General features: G+C 47.8%; 1 protein-coding gene across 1 annotated transcript in view; it reads left to right on the top strand.

The window, feature by feature from the left end:
• The window catches only part of AMDHD2 (amidohydrolase domain containing 2), a 111,903-nt gene that overhangs the window by 8,131 nt on the left and 83,394 nt on the right, over nt 1–20,378 (top strand). The window contains exons 2-3 of the mRNA XM_086949326.1: nt 1,078–1,199; nt 5,082–5,218. Of these exons, the coding sequence (XP_086805452.1) occupies nt 1,078–1,199; nt 5,082–5,218 (259 nt within the window). The remainder of the gene's footprint in view (nt 1–1,077; nt 1,200–5,081; nt 5,219–20,378) is intronic.

The raw sequence follows: 20,378 nt of genomic DNA, 5'->3' as shown, positions 1-20,378 counted from the left end.
GGTAATAAGGGGCACCCCTGCCTGGTACTCTGCGAGATTAGAAAGGAGTCGGAGAGTAAACCATTCACCCAAATCCGAGCGTGAGGGAATGTGTACAGCAGCCAAATTTGATTAAGGAAGAGCGGGCTAAACCCCATGCGACCTAGAATTGTAAAAAGGTTACGGCCATTCGAGCGTATCAAACGCATTAGTGACGTCTAAAAACACCACCGCGGCGCTCACGTTCGGGTGTAGATAATGCAGCACTGAGAATATAGTCCCCAAATTATGAGAGGTCGACCTCCCGGGAATAAACCCCGACTGGTCGGGGAGCGCAATGGAGAGTTCCTTCACGATGCTGAAGAGCTCTTTGCTGTTGTGTGCGTTCTCATATATTGCCAATAGCCTAGGCGCATGTTCCTCTATGTAAGTTTTATAAAATGACTTAGTCAGGCCGTCAGGCCCGGGGGGCCTTGTCCAGTGGTAAACGTTTGATAACCTGGGCCATATCCTCCACTGTTAATGGGAGATCCATATATTCCCTGTGATCGTTGTTGAACCAGACTAATGCTACGGAATCAAGGAAGCTTTGAAGCCCTTCGGGCATGTGGTCAGAGTAGAAGTGTATAAGTGAGAATAAAATGCAGAGAACTGGTCTAGTATTCCCATCTGACCCCTAACTGTGACTCCCTGTGGGGACCGTAGTTCGTGAATGAATGCAGTTGATCGAGAGGGTCTAATTATGCTAGCTAATGTGCAGCCTGGTCTGTCACCCTCCCCATACCTTCGCGCCTCAGCATATTTATCCAAAGACTTTACTTCGCATTGTGCCTCCTCCGCAAAGTCTAATAGTTGAAATTTTAGGAGTGTCATGTAGCGGGGTTTATTTGTGGAATAAAATTGCTGCTCAAACTCTTTAATCTGGGTCTCAGGGATGAGAGTGTGCCATGTATGGCCTTCAATACTCCCGCCTGTCTGGTAATACACTGGCCCCTAACTACTACCTTGAACGCCTCCCAGAGTGAAGCTTCTGTGGCCACTGAACCCGTGTTGAGGGCGAAATAATCTGTAATATCCTTCCGTATTTCCTCCTTAAAGGCTTCATCTAATAGAGCGTGCGGCTGGAGACGCCATGTGAAAGTGCCAGGAAGCGAACCTGGAAGTGACAGCTTCAGTAAGCACGGGGCATGGTCCGACAAGGAGCGCAGCAACTGCAAAACGTCAGTGGTCCATTTAGCAATATCACGGGAGACCAACCAGAAGTCCAGGCGGGACCAAGCGCTGTGATGGTCAGAAATACATGTGCTTTCCTTTACTAGAGGGTGTCTACTTAGACATATGTCGAATAAATCCCCATCTGAAATGATAGCTTTTAAACCGGTGCTAGCAGCAGGGTGCAGGGGGCGAGCCGCACCTTTCCTGTCCATGTCATCATCCAAGATGGCATTAAAATCCCCCCCCCACAATTTTGTACTACAACCAGTCGCTCTGACTTTGGTCCACAGATCCTGAAAGAAGCTAGGAGAGTCCACATTTGTGCTATAGACTGCAACAACGACCAAGAACACCCCACTCAACACTCCATGTATAATGATAAACCTCCCATCCGGATCTTTATGTACCTCCCCTGCCCGCCAGTCCACCCCGTTTCTGACCAGCACAGCCACTCCACTGGCATAGTTAGAGTAGATAGACAAATATACATTTCCCCACCTATTATACCTCAATTTCTGTGACGTGTGACATTCAAGCGCATCTCCTGCAATAAACACACATCAATATTATGTCTGGATAAATAAGCATGCACAAGCCTAGATTTCCTGCTATCGTTAAGTCCTCTTACATTCCACATGAGTAAATTTAGCGATGCAGCGTGGTGACGTGAACAGTAACTCAACTGGCAGGGTGTGAGCACCCGAGACATGTAGTCACCCAATCGCACACTATGTATTCTGACCAATAGAATGCAAACATACTGTCAATTAACACAAAAACATTACCCACCCCTCACCCACCTCCCACCCCAACTCCCAATCAGGTTGTAGAATACCCCCTACCAATGATTACAACTCAAAAAAACACAATGTGGCATAGGGAACCTTCCCATGGGGGTGTAGTGGCACCGTCAAGCTTCCCCGTCCGCACAGGGTGGCACCCCACCACCAATTTTTAAGGAACTAGATGGTATACTGATCTGAGCATGGGCTGGAAGGAGGAGCGTGGCCCGGCCCGACAACCTAAAATGGACAGAGAGTGGATGCTCTGCTCTTCCTGTCCCTGAATTATATCATTTTGCTTCAAAATGACAGCAGGCAGGAAATTGGTATTAGGACACATACTTGAGAAAAAAATATTTCTCAGCTTGACTCTGGGCTTGGAGGCTAGATAAGAGACAGAAAAGTGCCCATACACTTCCACTACACTATACATCAGACAGCCTCTGCATAGGAATCTACAGTTCAGAGTCTTGGGGCGCCCCCTTTCTCCATATCCAGTCAAAAATATAAGTAAAGAAATGACTGTAGTCTGGTGAGGGTGTGGGTGGGTGTTGCACTTCGAGATACGTACTCCTGGGAGATGAGTCTATCTCCTGTGCAGAGAGGCAAGAACTCAGGGCAGCTTTTACAATATCGAAAACTACCTAAAACAGTCGGAGAGACCTGGCGCAATTTTACAGAAAGTGCCACGGGGGTGCAATAGGCATGTACGCCTTCAGGGCACTTTGGTATTACAGAAAGGGCTGCAGATGCATGTGCGGCCGCAGTGACCGCTTGTGTAAGACCAATAGTGCTGGCGCACATGTAGCACCAGCAATTTCTCAAGAGGACATTTTCTCATTTGCATGGGGATGTGGCCCCATGCAAATGCGGGAATCTCTTTACGTCTACGCCGTATTATGGATGCGGGCGCAATGGCAAAGAAGCTGTCAGGAGGTGCCCCGAAAGTGCTCCACAAAAAGTTGGTGCACTGTTAGTGCGCCCGTGATGGCAGCCCTCTGGAGGGGGAACGAGGATCTTAGGGACCCTCTCAGTGATCGCATTGCAGGCAGGCACACTCACTGCTCCCATCTTTAAAGGGATCTCTAATGCCTCTTTAAAGTGAAGGTGGGATGCCATCTGCACAGTGAAATATGGATCGACTTTGAAGCAGCCGCTCCATATTTCACCTGAATGCATTGCGCCCAGGGCAGCACAAGTAGCAGTATTGACTGTAATAGGGCGCTCTTCTCCCTGTTTGCGCATGCCACACCTACTCCATGGTGCACCGTGGAGCAAACAGGAAAAGGGCACCCTATGCATAATATTGCCCCTGTTTGCACTGTCCAGGTGCCCGGGCCACCTCGGCAACACTGGATGTGTTGCTGGCAATGGGACAGTGCTGTAGAATTGCACATTCTTATAAAGCACTGAAAATTGTTAGACACAAAGTCCCATTGAAAGAGCAACAATTGTGGGATGCAGACCTGGTGGCACCATTGAGGGATTACAATACAATACATTATAGAATGGAAGATGACATGCGCACAGGTTCAGGGGGTGCCCAGTAGTGCACAGTTTAAATGGATACATTGTAACTTTATTATTGCACCTGCACAACACCTTCTAAATGATATACAATTTAGCGAGATAAGTCTCCTAGTTCTCCCAGATGCGTAGGAAAGGGGGCCACATTAATACATATGATGCGGACATGCGAGAAGAAGCTAACTGAATATTGGCTCCAGGTTACAACTAGGCTGACAACAATAACAAATATAACCATAAACAAATTGATCAAACATATATTAGGAAGCTCACCTAGACCTAAACATATGACATCCCAACATAAATTGGTGGGGCTAGTTTTGCAAAAAAGATGCAAAGCAATCAAATCAATCAATCAATCAATCAATCATAACACTTGTATAGCGTGCTACTCACCCGGAAGGGTCTCAAGGCGCTTGGGGGAAGGGGGCTGCTACTGCTCGAACAGCCAGGTCTTGAGTTGTCTACTGAAGGCGAGGTGGTCCTGGGTCAGCCGAAGGTGGATGGGGAGGGAGTTCCATGTCTTGGCTGCCAGGTAGGAGAAGGATCTGCCTCCGGCGGTGGCTCTTCAGATGCGTGGTACGGCGGCGAGGGCGAGGCTGGCGGAACGTAGCTGGCGGGTGGGCATGTAGAAGGTCAGGCGGTGGTTGAGGTACTTGGGGCCCAGGTTGTGGAGAGACTTGTGTGTGTGGGTGTGGAGCCTGAACGTAATCCTCTTGTTGACGGGGAGCCTTCGACCAGGAAACCCAACAATGGCTTCTTGGGAAATGGACTTGCGAGAATGGTCACTAGCAGAGGAACTCCGACTGATAGAGGTAGGACAAATGCTAAGTTGTAAGATCCAATGCAATGGTCTGGAGTGATGTATTCAGTGGAGGAATACAGAGAAACGAACAGAGATGAAGCTGTAGAATCCAATAATCTTTAATTATGTTCAGTACAAATTTCCAGAATGTGTAACATACTATTTTTTAGCTGTACAGGAACAACTGGAAGATGAATAGTCTGACCAGTAGAGGTATTAGATCATGGTTAAAAGTGTCATCTGATGAATAATGCGGAACGTTTGAGTATGTGGTTTAATGGGGTAACACAATGTGGAATAATATTGACAACATATGATAATAAGAGTGCTGTTTTACCTCAGATGAGGTTACACTGATATGTGCAAGGATTCAGATTGTAACTGAAAAATGATAACGTTTTAAAAACAATGAAGATGGTGATTCACAGAAGAGGGTGCTGGCAAAGCTGAGTCACTAGTCTTGAGAGCCACTGAGCAATGTAAAACTTTTTAATCATTAAAAAGCAACTCGACTCGACAGAAAGAACAAATCAAACAATGGAGAATACCATCATGAAACCAGAACATTGATAAACGCAGGGAAAGAACAGATTTCAAAGTCAAAGTTGGCAGAGATTTGATTTTATAAACCACCTATTCTAATCTAGCACACCTCATTTTGCAATAGAAAAGGGCTGCATACAAGAGAATGTGTAACTTCTTTGGGAAATACTGTAAGGTTGTTGCTCGTATGTACCCCATGCTGATTAAGTGATTGGTCCTTTCTTCCTTAGGGAGGACCTGTGGGTGAGAGAAGGTAAGGTCCTAAATCCCGAAAAACTGTTCTTTGATGAAAAGGGATCTGCAGACATTCAGCTGGACTGCCAAGGCAGCATCGTGGCCCCTGGGTTCATCGACACTCAGATAAACGGTGAGACCAGTTAGCACCAGTAATGGATTTAAAGTGTGGAGGGGCTCCTGGGGCTTTTACTTCTCCAGATATTAGCTGAGAATCTTACAATGAAGCATGCAGTCATGATTTTAGTATGAATTCTGAGCTTTTCTTTAGCACTGTGCCTGCCATCTAGGGTGACATCAATACTTTGTAAAAGTTCACTCTTGCTCCCATTCTCATTGGGAAATAACATCTCAATTATAGTGTTCTCTCGTCATGAAGTTGTAATAATAATAATATATTAATCCACATTTGTATCAATCAATCAATCAATCAATCAATCACAGCATTTATATAGCGCACTACTCACCCGGAGGGTCTCAAGGCGCTAGGGGGGGGTCCGCTACTGCTCGAACAGCCAGGTCTTGAGCTGCTTCCTGAAGGCGAGGTGGTCCTGGGTCAGGCGGAGGTGGGCCGGGAGGGAGTTCCAGGTCTTGGCGGCCAGGAAGGAGAAGGACCTTCCTCCTGTGGTGGCTCTTCGGATGCGGGGGACGGCGGCGAGGGCGTGGCCGGTCGATCGAAGTTGGCGTGTGGGAGCGTAGAAGTTGAGGCGGCTGTTGAGGTATCCTGGGCCTTGGTTGTGAAGGGCCTTGTGTGCGTGGGTGAGGAGACGGAAGGTGATTCTCTTGTTGACCGGGAGCCAGTGCAGATCTCTCAGGTGTCCGGAGATGTGGCTGCGACGGGGGATGTCCAGGATGAGTCGTGCTGAGGCGTTCTGGATCTGCTGGAGTCTCTTCAGGAGTTTGGCGGTGGTTCCGGCGTAGAGGGAGTTGCCGTAGTCCAGACGGCTGGTGATGAGGGCCTGGGTGACCGTCTTCCTGGTCTCGGTGGGAATCCACCGGAAGATCTTACGTAGCATGCGCAGGATGTTGAAGCATGACGAGGAGACAGCGTTGACTTGTCTGGTCATGGAGAGGGAGGAGTCCAGGATGAAGCCCAGGTTGCACGCGTGGTCTGTCGGTTTGGGTGGGCTGCCCAGGGCGGGGGCCACCAGGAGTCATCCCAGGCGGAGGGTGAAGATCCCAGGATGAGGACTTCCGTCTTGTCCTAGTTCAGTTTCAGGCGGCTGCTCATCATCCACTTGGCTACGTCTGTCATCCCTTCGTGTAGGTTGGCTCTGGCGGTGGCGGGGTCGTTGGTGAGGGAGAGGATCAGCTGGGTGTCGTCGGCGTAGGAGATGATGTTGAGGTTGTGTTGGTGTACGATGGCTGCGAGGGGGCTCATGTAGACGTTGAAGAGGGTTGGGCTGAGCGAGGAGCCTTGAGGAACGCAGCAGATGACTTTGGTGGCTTCTGATTTGAACGGGGGAGGCGGACTCTCTGTGTCCTTCCGGCGAGGAACGACGTGATCCATTCCAGTGCCTTCTCCTGGATTCCGACGTTGCTGAGGGGCTGCACTAGCGTGCGGTGGGAGACAGTGTCGAAGGCCGCGGAGAGGTCTAGGAGGATGAGGGCCGCTGTTTCTCCGTTGTCGAGCAGGGCTCGGATGTCATCGGTAGCTGCGATCAGGGCGGTCTCGGTGCTGTGGTTGGCCCGGAAGCCAGACTGCGAGGGGTCGAGGGATCCATTTGTCTCGAGGAAGGCGGCCAGCTGCTTGTTGACGGTCTTCTCGATGACTTTTGTAGGAAACGGGAGCAGCGAGATGGGGCGGTAGTTCTTGAGGTCGGTGGGGTCGGCTGATGGCTTCTTAAGTAGAGCGCTGAGTTCGGCGTGCTCCCAGCTCTCTGGGAGGGAAGCGATGTCGAAGGAGGTGTTGATGATGTCCCGCAGGTGGGGTGCGATGACAGCGTCGGCCTTGTTGAAGACATGGTGAGGGCAGGGGTCGGTCGGAGATCCGGAGTGGATGGAGTTCATCGTGCGGATGGTGTCTTCGGTGCTGATCGGGGTCCAGGCGCGGAGGGTGGTGGTGGGGGGCGGTGGTTCAGTCGTGGTTTGCGCCAGTTGAGAGCTGAAGCTGTTGTGTATGTCCGCGATCTTGTTGTGGAAGTAGGAGGCGAGGGAGTTGCAGAGGTCTTGCGAAGGGGTGATGTCGTTGTTTCCGGCGTTGGGGTTGGAGAGCTCTTTGACGATGTTGAAGAGTTCCTTGCTGTTGTGGGCGTTGTTGTCGAGTCGTTCCTTGAATGCAGTTTTCTTGGTGGCGTGGATCAGTTGGTGGTGTTTTCAGGTGGCGAGCTTGAGGGCAGTCATGTTGTTCGGTGTAGGGTCTCTGCGCCAGGCTTTCTCGAGGGCTCGGCAGTTCTTCTTGGAGCTCTTGAGTTCATCTGTGAACCATGGGACTTTCTTGCTGCCGGGTCTGCTGGGCGGGGTCTTCTGAGGGGGCGAGATCGTCTGCGCAGTTGCTGACCCACTTCGCGAGGTTGATGGCCGCCTGGCTTGGGTTCGTTGCGCTGGTGGGAGGGTTCAAGCTCAGGGAGGTCGCGAGCTGGTCGGCGGTGATCTTGTTCCAACTTCTGCGTGCAACCTGTTGTTGGTGGTGGTGGATCGTGGTCCTTCTAAAGCTGAAGTGGACGCAGCTGTGGTCCGTCCAGTGGAGTCTGGTGGCGTGGCTGAAGGCGTTGTCCTTGCTGGATGAGAACACGGGGTCGAGTGTGTGTCCAGCGTAGTGGGTGGGGGTGGTCACCAGCTGCTGGAGACTGAGGTTGGCGAGGTTGTCCAGCAGGGTGGTGGTGTTGCGGTCGTTGTTCTCCAGGTGGAAGTTGAGGTCCCCGAGGAGGATGTAGTCAGCGGAGGGGAGGGCGTTCGGGCTGATGAAGTCGACGATGTCTTCACTGAATTGTGTGCGTGGTCCCGGGGGTCTGTAGATGAGGGTGCCTCTGAGGGTGGTCTTAGGGTTGATGTGGATCTGGAAGTGCAGGTGTTCGGCGGGTGCGAGTTTGTCGTCGGTGTTGGTCGTGATGCGGATGGAGTTCCTGTGGACGATGGCGATGCCTCCTCCTGTTTGGTTGACGTGGTCCCTCCGGATGATCTTGTAGCCGTTTGTAAAGCGCGACAATCACCCGTAAGGGTCACTAGGCGCTGGGGCCGTCGGGAAGATTAAGCAAGCTATTGCCCAGAGTCACATGGTGCTGGGCTAACCTGCCGCCGGAGCTGGGGATCGAACCGTGATCCCCAGATTCCAGCGTCAGTCGCCCTGGCCGCGGCGCCACACCTCTCCCTTGTTAAAAGTTGTAAGATAGTAGGTGACGGTGTGACTGTTACCCTGTATAGAGTAAGCATCCACAACCCTTGAACAAAAGTAGACTGTCATAAGGTTTACCTCTTGTTTTCAAAGTCTCCAAGCTTAGGAGTAGCATTTGTTTTCTGTAACATCACATTGCAGTGTTGCTCTTGGTGTAAATCTGTTCGAATATCACTTGCCATTAAACAAGGAACACATGCGTAAAGTGAGATAGAAAATCGCATTTTTGAATGATCAAGTTACACGTTCAACAAATTTCAGAAAAGGGGCTAACTCAATTCACTGGTGACGTTTATAAAATAAGTCAGGACAGCTCATTATTTTTCTTTGCATAATTGTGCGCCCTGAAGGAAAAATGCTGTATTGTGGCATTGCACTCATTCTCAGTAGCAGCCCTTTGGGCTTCGTAGTGAGGTTTTGGCTAATAAAGATGACTGTATGCTCCTACCCTTTCTTGAAAGAACTTGGAAGCGCCTAGATGGAAGCAGTAAAGAGATGCAAGAACATACCTTGCTGCATAAAGGGTCGGATTGCACTTGCCTTGAGCAGTGACCTACTCCATAGATGACCAACAAAAGACCTGTGTGGACAACCAAGACTGCAATGGAGACATAAAGTTGCATCAGTCAGCTATGATTTCAAGATTTTTATTTTGGGTGATCGGTCTTTTATTAAAAACAAAAACCATTACACCAAATAACAGTTTTAAAATAATACTACTACATATATACACATAGAATAGCTTGCTTAATCATACAAAAATAATCAATAAGTTACTTTTATGCATCTAACATTTAAAATTTCGTTTTTAGAGAATCTTTTTTACTCTCTTGTGATTTCAACCGATTTCCTTTAAATACACGTTTAAAAATTTCACCCCTCTACATGCCAGTGGGATTGAGGTTCCGCCTAGCCAGGTAATTACTGCTTCTCTGCATGAGCGTATATTCAATTTGTTCAGTAGAGATTTTAAAAGTGCTTTCCGTTCTTTTAGTAACACAGGGCATACACAAAAAATGTGTTGAATGGATTCATCTTTATACCCGCATAGTCTGCAGTCTCGATTGTCCCTTTTATCCTTCCATGCTGGGATTAAGATCCTTTGTTTCCCACATGCCCAGCCGCAACCTCATAAATTGATGTTTTAGAGTACGTGAGAAATATGCTGATAAATATTCCTGGGGCTTCTTTTTTCCATATGAGTTAATGACTGTCCAGGCATGACGTCTCTGTAGTAACGTGTTCTCGACCTTTGAATGAGACAAACATTTTATTGTGATGTTAATTAGCTTGTTGAATTCCTTTTTTCCTGTGCTAAGATTCCAAATATCTAGAGCGGAAAGGTCCGTTATCACCTAGTTTAAATAACTACCCCAGGAACCTTGCATTTTCTTTCCTTTTTGACTTTCTATTTCTTTTCAGCATAGATGATCTATAGCTCCACTAGCAGAGGCACGCAATCTCCAGCACAGTTTTATAAAAGCTCCTTTGCTGCGAAATTCCTGGTTTAATAAGCCAAACTCTAGCCGCACCTGAGCAGGCGATGCGCTTTGCTGGATATGGAAGTCTTTTTTATATACTTTTGTTTGAATTTAGTTTAAAACCGTGATTTCACATCCTTTCATTATTTCAGTGCCATAGGTTACTGTTGGTATTACCTGTGCCTGCATAACTGTTAATAAATTGCCATATGATGGACAGCTTAATTTCTTTTTTAATACATTGAAGCCATGTATCAAATTTTGAGTTTTTGACTTCATTGAAATGAGCTGTGATTTGTCGGTTGATTTTCGTTCTACCATAAATCCGAGATATTTGTAAGAAACAGCTATTTCTACTTTCTTCCCTTCTATACACCATGTGAATTTCTTGTTTTTGGTATCAACTAGCCGTACAACCTTTGTTTTTGTTGAATTCAGTTCTAGCCCTTGTAGCCCTTGTAGTGTTAAATATTTGGCTAAGCCATTCATTCCTCTTTGTAGACCGATTTGCGTTTGACTTAAAAGTACTAAATCATCAGCCTACTGAAGGCACCTAATTTCCTCAATACCAATTGATGGAGGGTGACTGTTGATTTCCAAAAGGGCATCTTCAAGATCAGATATGTACAGGTTAAAAAGGGTAGGAGCTAGCACGCACCCCTGTTTCAGTCCATTTTGGGTGTTTATTTTCTTTGTTACCCACCGGCCATCTCCTACCTTTACCCGGCTCCATGTACGCGAGTATAATTCTCTGATGGCCTTTAACAGATTTATAGGGATGCTCCAGCTGGCGAGTTTATCCCAAAGAATTTCACAGGACAGTCAGCTATGCTGGTAGTAGCTATGACATCATGTGGTTAAATGAGCTGCTCAATTGCGTTCACAACTGAAGAATGTTACTCTGGAATGTCCCCTACAAACCCTGTACCTGTGGAGGGCCTCGATTTACCTCCCTCTAGGGTATCTCTACTCACCTCTCCAGTGAACCCTAAAGGTGTCGAGAAACCCGAACTTCCCTGGTAAGAAGTCCGTTGTCATCAGTTGGAATGGTCACTCTGATTTCAAAACCATTTGTATTCTATTTCTAGCTCAAGCAGCTGTTGACAAAACTCCCTGGACCTTCCAGTGCCCATAATGAGTACCCCTGCCACTGGTAAATCTCATCCACAACTGGTGGGTTTCCAGATACAGGCCATCCAACCCCTGGCCATTTAAGGAGACCTCTATAAAGAATTGACACCCTGGTCAGCTACTGCCCCCTGCATACTTCCATGGCTATTGACTGTTTAGAATCCAGTTGATTCAACTTGCGGCTACCAATTGAGCTTTGGTGAACTGATAACTGATCACCCGTAGGCTCCGCTTGGAATGCTCTTTGAAACACTTACAAACTATATTTGTGGAGACTTCAGTCTTTGGCTTGGGCGCTTATTGGAATCTTGTAAGATCATGGCAGGTGCAGAGTGCACTTCTGAACACATTTCTTTATATACCATTATCCTCAATCACAGCCTACATAAGCTAATGGAACAATTATATGGTTGTGTTCATTTGATCTCCAACTTTGCAAAAGACAAATTTGAAGACTCCCGAGATAACCTAAGAAGATCTGAACAGTCCTCCTTTGGATAAAATTGGCCAAAGAACTCAATATTAAATTAATTGCCAACTCATAGCGCTAAGAAGCTACAATAGTTTTGAGATTATTCTCTGTTTAAGAAGGTGTTGGTTCCTGCCTATTTCAGTGTAAACAACTGTGAGAAAATGCAGGAGGGGCTCACCTGTGTGCCGCCATGGGGGAACTTTTCTCTTAGAGCCCGTACTCCTTTTAACGTTCGGGACTTGCAGGACTCCGAAGGACTACAAAATCTATTCCCCTATCCTGTCTGTCCACAGCAAGACGCCCACGTAAACCTGGAAGTAGGTGGGTATAACCCCGAAAGATCTTGCCGGAGCCCAATGAAAGGAGAAGGGAACGAACAGGAGGCGTCTCAGACCGGTGACGTGGGAACAGCAGGAAAAGTGTCAGGAGAGCGGAAAGAAGAAGACGGACCCTGCAAGTGGATGACCGAGGGAGAACCAAGGAACGAGGACACCCTGGGAGAAGGAGACGCGGAACCAGACAAGCGCTGGTGCGAGGAGTGGTGGTGTCCGCCAGAGGATGCAGGAGAGCGGCCGCAACTCCGGAGAGTTGCGGCGGAGCCGGTGAGTAATAGCGTCATAAGTAGCCAGGGAGAGGGTACGAGGGAAGCGGGTGGAGAACACTGGAAGGGAGGCGGGTAGGGAACTGGGGGCTTCGTTGTGAAAGGACCCGTGTGTTGAAAGATCCCATATTTGAATTTCCTGAACAGGTAGCACTCTATTTGCACAGCGAACAGATACAGAGCCTAATTTTCTTAAATTGCAAGCACCCGGCCTAACGTGACAGATTTACATTTTACATTTCGTATCACAACTATTCTTAATCAGGCCCTATGTTGTATTGAGCACTAATAACTCCCATAATCACTGTGTAAAGACTCCCCCCCCCCCCCCCACCCCCCACACCCCAATTCAGCATATAAAGAGAAAACAAGTGAGCACTGCAGGGTGTGGTGGCGGGTAGCAAACACAAATTGACTTTAAAAACCGTGTCAAACGGCTCCGTCTTTTCCTCTCCTATGTACCTCTGGGGAGACACGTTTACAAACAAGGGGAGATGTATCCGATAGGAAAGGCGAATTCACCACTCAGGTAGAGTAGTAGGTTCAGCCACAGCATTCGCCCTCAAAGTCAATGTGTTACAAAGAAGTACTGAGCTGTTCCTGGAGAGAGTATGTGTACGGGTCACGTAGGATGTGGTAGGGACTCAGGGGAGTCCTACAGATGGGCATTCATTTTGTTGGATGTAATGGCCTCACACACCCTTTCAGGTGTCATGCTTCATCATTGGCAATGCTCCTCGTTGGGTCGGTGGTGCAATACCCAACGGGCAACACCTCAAAGAGGGGCTCTTTGGCGGAGATCTTCTTATCCAACAGCCGTTTGGGTGAAGTGTGGGTGTGGGGCCAGGTTGGTATAGACGTATTGGTGAGTTAAAATGAGGCTAAGGGTACCAGTATCAAGTTTTTTCTTGGGGTCCCCTGCTTCAATTAAAAGAAGAGACTAGCCTGTACTCGATGGAAAGTTATCTTTCCTTATTCGAGACGCGACTAGTAAGTGCAGAAAGTGGTCGACATGTTTCTCGCATGGTGACCGGGGAGACAACCTTGACAGCGAAGAAGAGGAGCCGGGAACAGCGACATCTGAATCCCCATCAAGCCCTACCAAAATCAACTCAGAGGAACAGGAAGAAAAACATCCTGAACAACCTTCCACTTCTACTCTTGACAATAAAAATCGTTCTTTTGGCAAAAACATACAGCCTCCCCACCTGTTTATCAAACCTGCCCTCCCACAACAACATTTTAATTTAACTGTTCAAAAGCCCTTTTCTTTGTAAATTTGAGAATGTTCTGGGCATTGAGATTATTAAGTGCTACCAATAAGTATAAACTGCTTCTGAGTTTCTAAGTTCACACTGCCTGCTGGAGTAAGTCTTGACCACTTGACCCTGCTCTCCCGACAGAGTCAAGTACTGAAAGGAAGTACTTGGATATTCATCTTGAGTGCGATATTTTTGTGGCACCATGACACCAGTGATAAACAATAATGTACAACCAGCTGTTGCCCAGTAACGCTTACTGGACGGGACCCTTCACATTGGTCAGCAAGCAGACAAGAATGTTAAACTCTAGTCTCAGAAAACTATTCATAGCATTAAAAAAGTCCAGTAACTACAGCTATGTTATACTTAAGATGAAAACTAAGGTTTGGGATTCTGAACTTCAAGCTTTGAAGGTGACGCAGCTGAAGGTGCCTTGCAAGACGTGGAGCTAAAACAAAGTAACACCAAGAAAAGGCAGCTCATTATCACCATTATAGCATCCCAGCCCTGTGGGGCAGTACTATGTAACTTTCGGTATAGTGCTGAGGATAGTACAGCTGCCTAATAGGAAAGGGCTGGAAGTTAACTCACCCCAATACATGATTCCTAAGCACTGTGCCCTCTTCGTCTCCCTACAAATCCCAATTACCAGGACTCTGAAGGAAACTGAAAGGGTCAAGAACAATAAGCTCCTTCATGACCGGCTGCTTGTAGAGGAGACAAATGGCTTAGTAAAGGGAGGACTAGTCTGTTCAGAACTGACACCTGCTCAACACCCTGGATGGAAGACTGCACTTGGAACTTTTTTTCACCTGTTTTCCATACCCCTAGGATTAACTCCAGTCTGTATGTACAAAACAAACATTAGGAATGGTCTGCACGTGAAGAGCACAATATACACAATCTCAAAGAAGGACCGCTTGTGCATTGAGAAAGATGGGGCCATGATGCTGGACCTCGGTGTTATAGAATACCACAATGTCCAGGGGCCAGCTCAGTGGGGTTTGTCCTCAACAAGGTCTGAAGGTCCTATGCTTCTACGTGGACAAATGGGGGTCTCAACATTTCCCTATTCTGATGGATTTAGAGAGACACAGAGGTCAGGCATGTACCTAAGTACTTTTCATCTGACTAGTGGTTATTGGTAAAGTACTCTAACACTTCAGAGAAAGTCTACCAGAGTAATACTTTTTGCCCAAATGAATTCCCAAGCCACATTTCAGAGTCCAGCCAACCATGCACTGTCAGGCCAGGAAAAATATTGTTGGTCTACAGCAATACCTGTAAAGTCCACATGGTGAATATTTAGAGGGTGCTGGCTATGTTTAGGGGCTAAACTGACCGTAAAGGCACAAAGTTCAAGACTACTCAGTCTTTTATCGTCTAAATTGCCCAGTCATGGAGGTTGTACCTTTTGAAATGAAGGATGCCTCTCTGATATTGAAGATGCATGCCCCTGGCCTGATGTGAAGCATCCTTCGACACCGTCTTACAATGAACACTAGCCACCAGTCTCCACGATGCCGGCATCCAAGGAAAGGACCTAGACTGGATATGCTCATTCCTCACGGGCAGAACACAGAGAATAAGACTCCCGCCTTTCCTCTCAGAACCGAGAGAGACCTGATGCAGAGTATCCCACGAATCCTCTCTCAGCCCCACTCTCTTCAATGTCTACATGGCCCACCTTGCAACCTGGGCCGGCTTTAGCATTTGTGGTGCCCCGTGCGAGAATATTTTTGGGACCCCCACACCCGCGACCGCCACCTCAAATTCTCTCACTACCATAGGGCAAAAGTACCAATGGCAGCTCCCCCATTGGGGCTTGGGGCGTCGCCTCACTGCTCTCTCGCAGTGTGAGAAGGCAGAAACATAAATGGTAATAAAAACTACCATTTTATGTTTCTGCTTAGCAGAAGTGCCTCATTGGGGGCGGGCGGGTGGGAGGTCCTGCTGAGGGCAGAGGGGGGAGTGGCTTGCCCTCTGTTGTGCTACTGACTTTTTGGTTGGCCCTGTTTGCTATATTAAAGGAATTTGGTGGCCTCTCCTCTGTCGCAGATTAGTTGACAACTGGTTTTGGGTGGGGAAGTGAGCGGAGATTCTTACATTGGCTTCCCACTGCACAGGAAACAACCCCGCTTGATCTAGTGTAGCAAACGTTTGGAGTCCAATTAACTGCTGTAGTCACCCACACACACACACACAGGTCTACCATGCTTGTCCCAGACATAGAACTCTCTCCTTTAGATGAGACTGAACATATTTTACCAAAGGGAGAGAGAAAACAATCACCCGGCTTGGGTACAGGTAAAAAGACCTAAACCCCTTAGATTCACACAGCCATCATTGTCATTCTATACACAGAAGACACTTTGACTAAGTTGGGTGCAATTTAGGTTTTGGATCAACAAAATGCAGAGTTTGTGACTGTATTGGTAGTCTTTTTATTTGGCCTTTACACATGATGTGACTTGACTAAAGATAGATTAGTAGCAAAAACATCCAAGTTTTAGACTTGCTCTTTTTTGAAAAGAATATCTTTCAACTCTAGAGACTTCACATAGAAGGAGGTGGAGGAGGAGGTGGAACCACGCATATCTGGATAAGGACAGGCTTGCTTGGAAAGCTAAGCGGATGGATTATAAGAAGGAGATCCATAGAGTTAAGGCTGTGCACTTCTCTAGGGTGATTCTCGATGCCCCGAATAGTTTCAGTAGCTTTTTTAATATTTTGAATAGCCTTATTAGTCCGGACTGTGCCAAGAATGAATCCCCCCCCCCTCTCAGGAACTCTGTGAGAACCTGGCTAGGTTTTCCAGGATAAAATCTAATTTTTCATTGACGACCTGGGGGTGGAGCAGCAACAAACTTTAGCATTGGCTGGTTGTGGCAGCCCGCTGACTTTTGGGGCCATTCATGAACAGGGGGGAGATATGTCCCTCGTGGAATTCACGCAGCTGTCTGCAGAGGAGTTCAGGGGAGTGGCCTTTGGTATAACATCTGGGTCCCCGCTTGATCCGATTCCACAAAAAATCTGGAAGGAGTTCGAGGCTGAGCTCTTCCCTACGCTTCGGCTGGTTTGCAACCAGTCGCTTACTACTGGAGTGGTCCCACCTCAGTGGAAACAAGCGGTGGTGACCCCTTTATTGAAAAAGCCCTCCCTTGATCCTGAATGCCTTAAGAATTTTAGGCCCATCTCGCTTCTACCTTATCCGGCAACAATTGTAGAGTGGGTGGTGGCAGGCACTCTCTCTAGATACCTAGAACAGCATAAGCTCCTGGAGGAAGTCAAGTTTGGCTTCCGGCCGGCCCATGGCACTGAGACGGCCTTGGTGACCGTGTTGGATGAGCTTCGGTGGCGGGAAGACAGGGGACAGGCAGGGGTGTTAATCCTGCTTGACTTGTCTGCCGCCTTCGACATGGTGAACCATGGAATTTTGCTGGACAGGCTGAGAGAGGTGGGGGTTGCTGGTAGTGCCCTTGAGTGGTTTGAGTCCTTTCTTCAGGACAGAGAACAAGCCGTGTCCCTCCCTCCCTTCCAATCCGCTTTTTCCACCATCTCGCATGGCGTTCCACAAGACTCGGCAGTTAGTCCGTTATTGTTTAATATCTATATGAAGCCTTTAATTGCGGTCATCAAACAACCTAATGTTGAAATAGTTAACTATGCTGATGATACGCAGCTGATTCTCGCCCTAGAGGGAGATGAGTCAACCTCTCTAGAAGTATTCCACAACTGCCTGCGAGACACACCGGTTTGGTTGAAGGCCAATTCCCTGCAATTCAACTGAGGTGTTATACTGCGAAAGGCCTAGGGTACAATCTTTTTTACCCAGCAAATTCTGGCCTGCGGATTTCTCTCCTCTGGTGCAGCCTGTGAAGGTAGTGCGGAATATGGGGGTGATGTTTAACAGCGACCTTACCCTGGAGGCGCAGGTTTCAAAGATAGTAACTGGCTGTTTGGCCATTATTCGCCTCTTGAGGAAAATTCTTCCTCTGTTACCATCCCTTGCCCGAGTAGAGGTGGTGCGCTGTGCCGTGCTCAGTAGGTTAGACTGCTGTAACTCCCTGCTGTTGGAGTCTCCTTGTTATCTTATGGATAGGCTCCAGAGAATTCAGCCTGCCGGAGTAAAATTAGTCCTGGGGTGGTTAACAAGATCTTCCTCCTCAAGGGCTTTGGCTAAGCTGCACTGGCTCCCAGTGAGACAGAGGGTGCAATGTAAGTCCCTCTGTCTGGTCTTTAAAGCTCTCAACGGGTTGGGCCCCACTCGTTTACAGAGGAAGTTCTTGTGGCATGCGCCGGCCCGCAACCTCTGCTCCTCCTCGGCCAGGTTGGTGACTATACCTAGGTTTAGGAGATCCAGAGCAGGAGGCAGATCGTTCGGCGTGGCCGCGGCGAAACTCTGGAATTCCCTCCCAGCTGACCTCAGGCATGTCCCCGACATCCTTGCATTCAGGAGGCACTTGAAAACATGGCTTTTTCCTAACCCTTAGCTCTCTATTAGTTGGCCCCTGTTCGATATGAGCTTGTCAGCGCCAGGATGCCTTTTTTAGGTGATAGTGCGCTTTAGAAGTGAGGTACATAAATAAATAAACATAGAGGCTGAATATGAGTGAAGGTGCTGTTTATCACACCTCATAAATAACGATATCCTGGGGTATGTTATTTATAAATTGTGCCCAAAACATGTACAATGAGGCACTACACTTTGGGGAACTACCTCATGCCCTTTGGGAATCCTTTCTAATATCTATCCACAAGCCCAATAGAGATCTCTCCAACTCCTTGTCTTATCACTCCATTGCCATACTGGGGGCAGATTACAAAATATTGAGTAAAATCCTGGCAAACAGGAACGCCCAAGTCCTCTCAGAACCTATACATACAAACCAAAATTGATTTATCCCAGGACATAGTACATCCCACAACCTTCGAGGTCTGTTCTACTTACAGGATAGACTTCAAGAACGCTTTCCAGTTATCGCTTGTCTAATCCTAGACTTGGAAAAGGCATTCGATTCCCTCAACTGGGAATATGTTTCAGGTCCTTACGCAGATGGGCATATTATTAATGTGTTCTTGATATAGCGCAGGGCTACCCGTAGGCTTCTCAGCGCTTTGCACCAGCCTTCATCCAAAACAGAAACTTACTGCAAGTTCATGAAGAGCAATGTTTTTAGCTTCTTCCTGAATTCGAGGTGATTGTTCAAGGAGCGGAGCTGGATGAGAAGAGTATTTCAGATAACAGAGGCATTGACTGAGAACACGCGACCGCCCGCTCTTGCCCTCTTGATCTTAGGGACCCTGGCTTGATAGAGATAGGAAAATCTCAAGTTTCGAGTTGGTAGGTAAAAGGACAATAGGTTTCGCAGGATTTTTGGTCCAGTGCCCCACAAAGTTTTATGCGCTATGCAGTGAGATTTGAACTTTGATCGATCTAAGATCGGTAACCAGTGCAGAGCAGAGTATAGGCAACTCCTTTCCGCCTACACGGCTATTGTACACTAGGCCCCTTGGCTGATGCATATTTCCTGTTCCCCGTTGAACATGGCAGGGGTGCCTTCTCTCCCTTTTGCTTTTCGCTATAGCTGTAGAACCGCTAGCCTGTTATACCTCCAAGTCACACGCGTAGACTTAACCCCCACCCCCATATGGGATGCATTCCAGTCGTTCACTAGGTGCACTGGCCTTGCGGTCAACTGGGACAACTCTTCTGTCTATCCTTTGCACTCTGTCCTACCTCAACGGGCACTTAGCTTAGGTGGGGCCTGGTCTCATGGCAAGACTCCACGGTCTGTTATTTGGACACTTGCCTATATCACTGTACACTTGACCTTCTCGATGGCAACCTCTGACCCATACTCATAGCAGTTCCACTAGCAAATACAGGTAAGATTACCGTGTCTAAAATGGCCATCTTACCCTGCCTCTATTACTACTTTGCTAACCTACCTGTGATACCTCCCTGTAGTTTCTACTGAGAGCTCGATACACTGCTGGTAGAATTTATATGGGGCAGTATCCAAGTCTGAATAACCCTGAAGAAATTGGAGCTGCCTATTGGGGTCTGGGGTGCAGGGGGAGCGGTCTGGGTGCTCTGTCCTCTAAGGTCTACTTCCTGGCGGCCCAGCTGCAGTGGTTGAACAGGTGGCTGGCTAATCGAAATCTGGGAGAGACATATCACAGCATGCTTTCCTCATGTTCTTTACAAGTACTGATAGCCCGCAAATGTATTGCCAGGGTACGCTTCCGCACCCAGCACATTGCATCATACGCTCCAGGGTTATCCTTACATGGTCTCCCACGATACCCGGGGGCATACTCCGCTTCTGACCTGAGACTCTGGAATGAATGATCCCTAACCTCGGCTGACGACCTCTTTTCTGAAGGTCACCTTTTGTCGTTTGACCACCTACGGGCAGACCACAATCTCCCGTCAGGTCAATTCCTCACCTGTCAACAACACATGCTAAACCCTGTGGTACACAAGAGACGGAGAGACACCTGTCTATACCTTCCTCCAGGCGCTTCTTATCGTGGGGGAAGGTACTCACCTAATCACATGGATATACCAAGCAGTACAAACTCACACAGCGGCCTCCCTTGATCCCAAACATTCGAGGCAGGAGGGCGACATGGAGAGGGCATTGCACAATACAAAATGGTACCTGGCACTAGCCTTTCTGCAGAGCATTTCCAAGAACGCCAGATTAAAAAATATACAATTTCACATCTTCACCAGGTGTACCTTATCTCCGTGAAACTTCATCACTATTTCCCGATGGCCAACCTGCGATGTCCCTGCTGCCGGACCTAAGATGAGGATCATTCCCACATGCTGAGGCCCTGCCCTTACCACCTGCTGGAGCGGAGTCAAATACAATGCAATACAATTCAATCTTTACTTGTATTCGATTAATTAAAACCTTACTAGGAGACATCAATCATAAAATATCATAACACCAAGAAAAGTGCAAATGACAGAGGTTTAGAAAAAAGAGGGGCCCCTTGG

This window comes from Lissotriton vulgaris, unplaced genomic scaffold, assembly GCF_964263255.1.
Source record: "Lissotriton vulgaris unplaced genomic scaffold, aLisVul1.2 SCAFFOLD_3927, whole genome shotgun sequence".
In the NCBI taxonomy this organism is placed as follows: Eukaryota; Metazoa; Chordata; class Amphibia; order Caudata; family Salamandridae; genus Lissotriton; species Lissotriton vulgaris.
The sequence above is the reverse complement of the archived record's forward strand: the minus strand, read 5'-3'. Positions and strand labels throughout refer to the sequence as shown.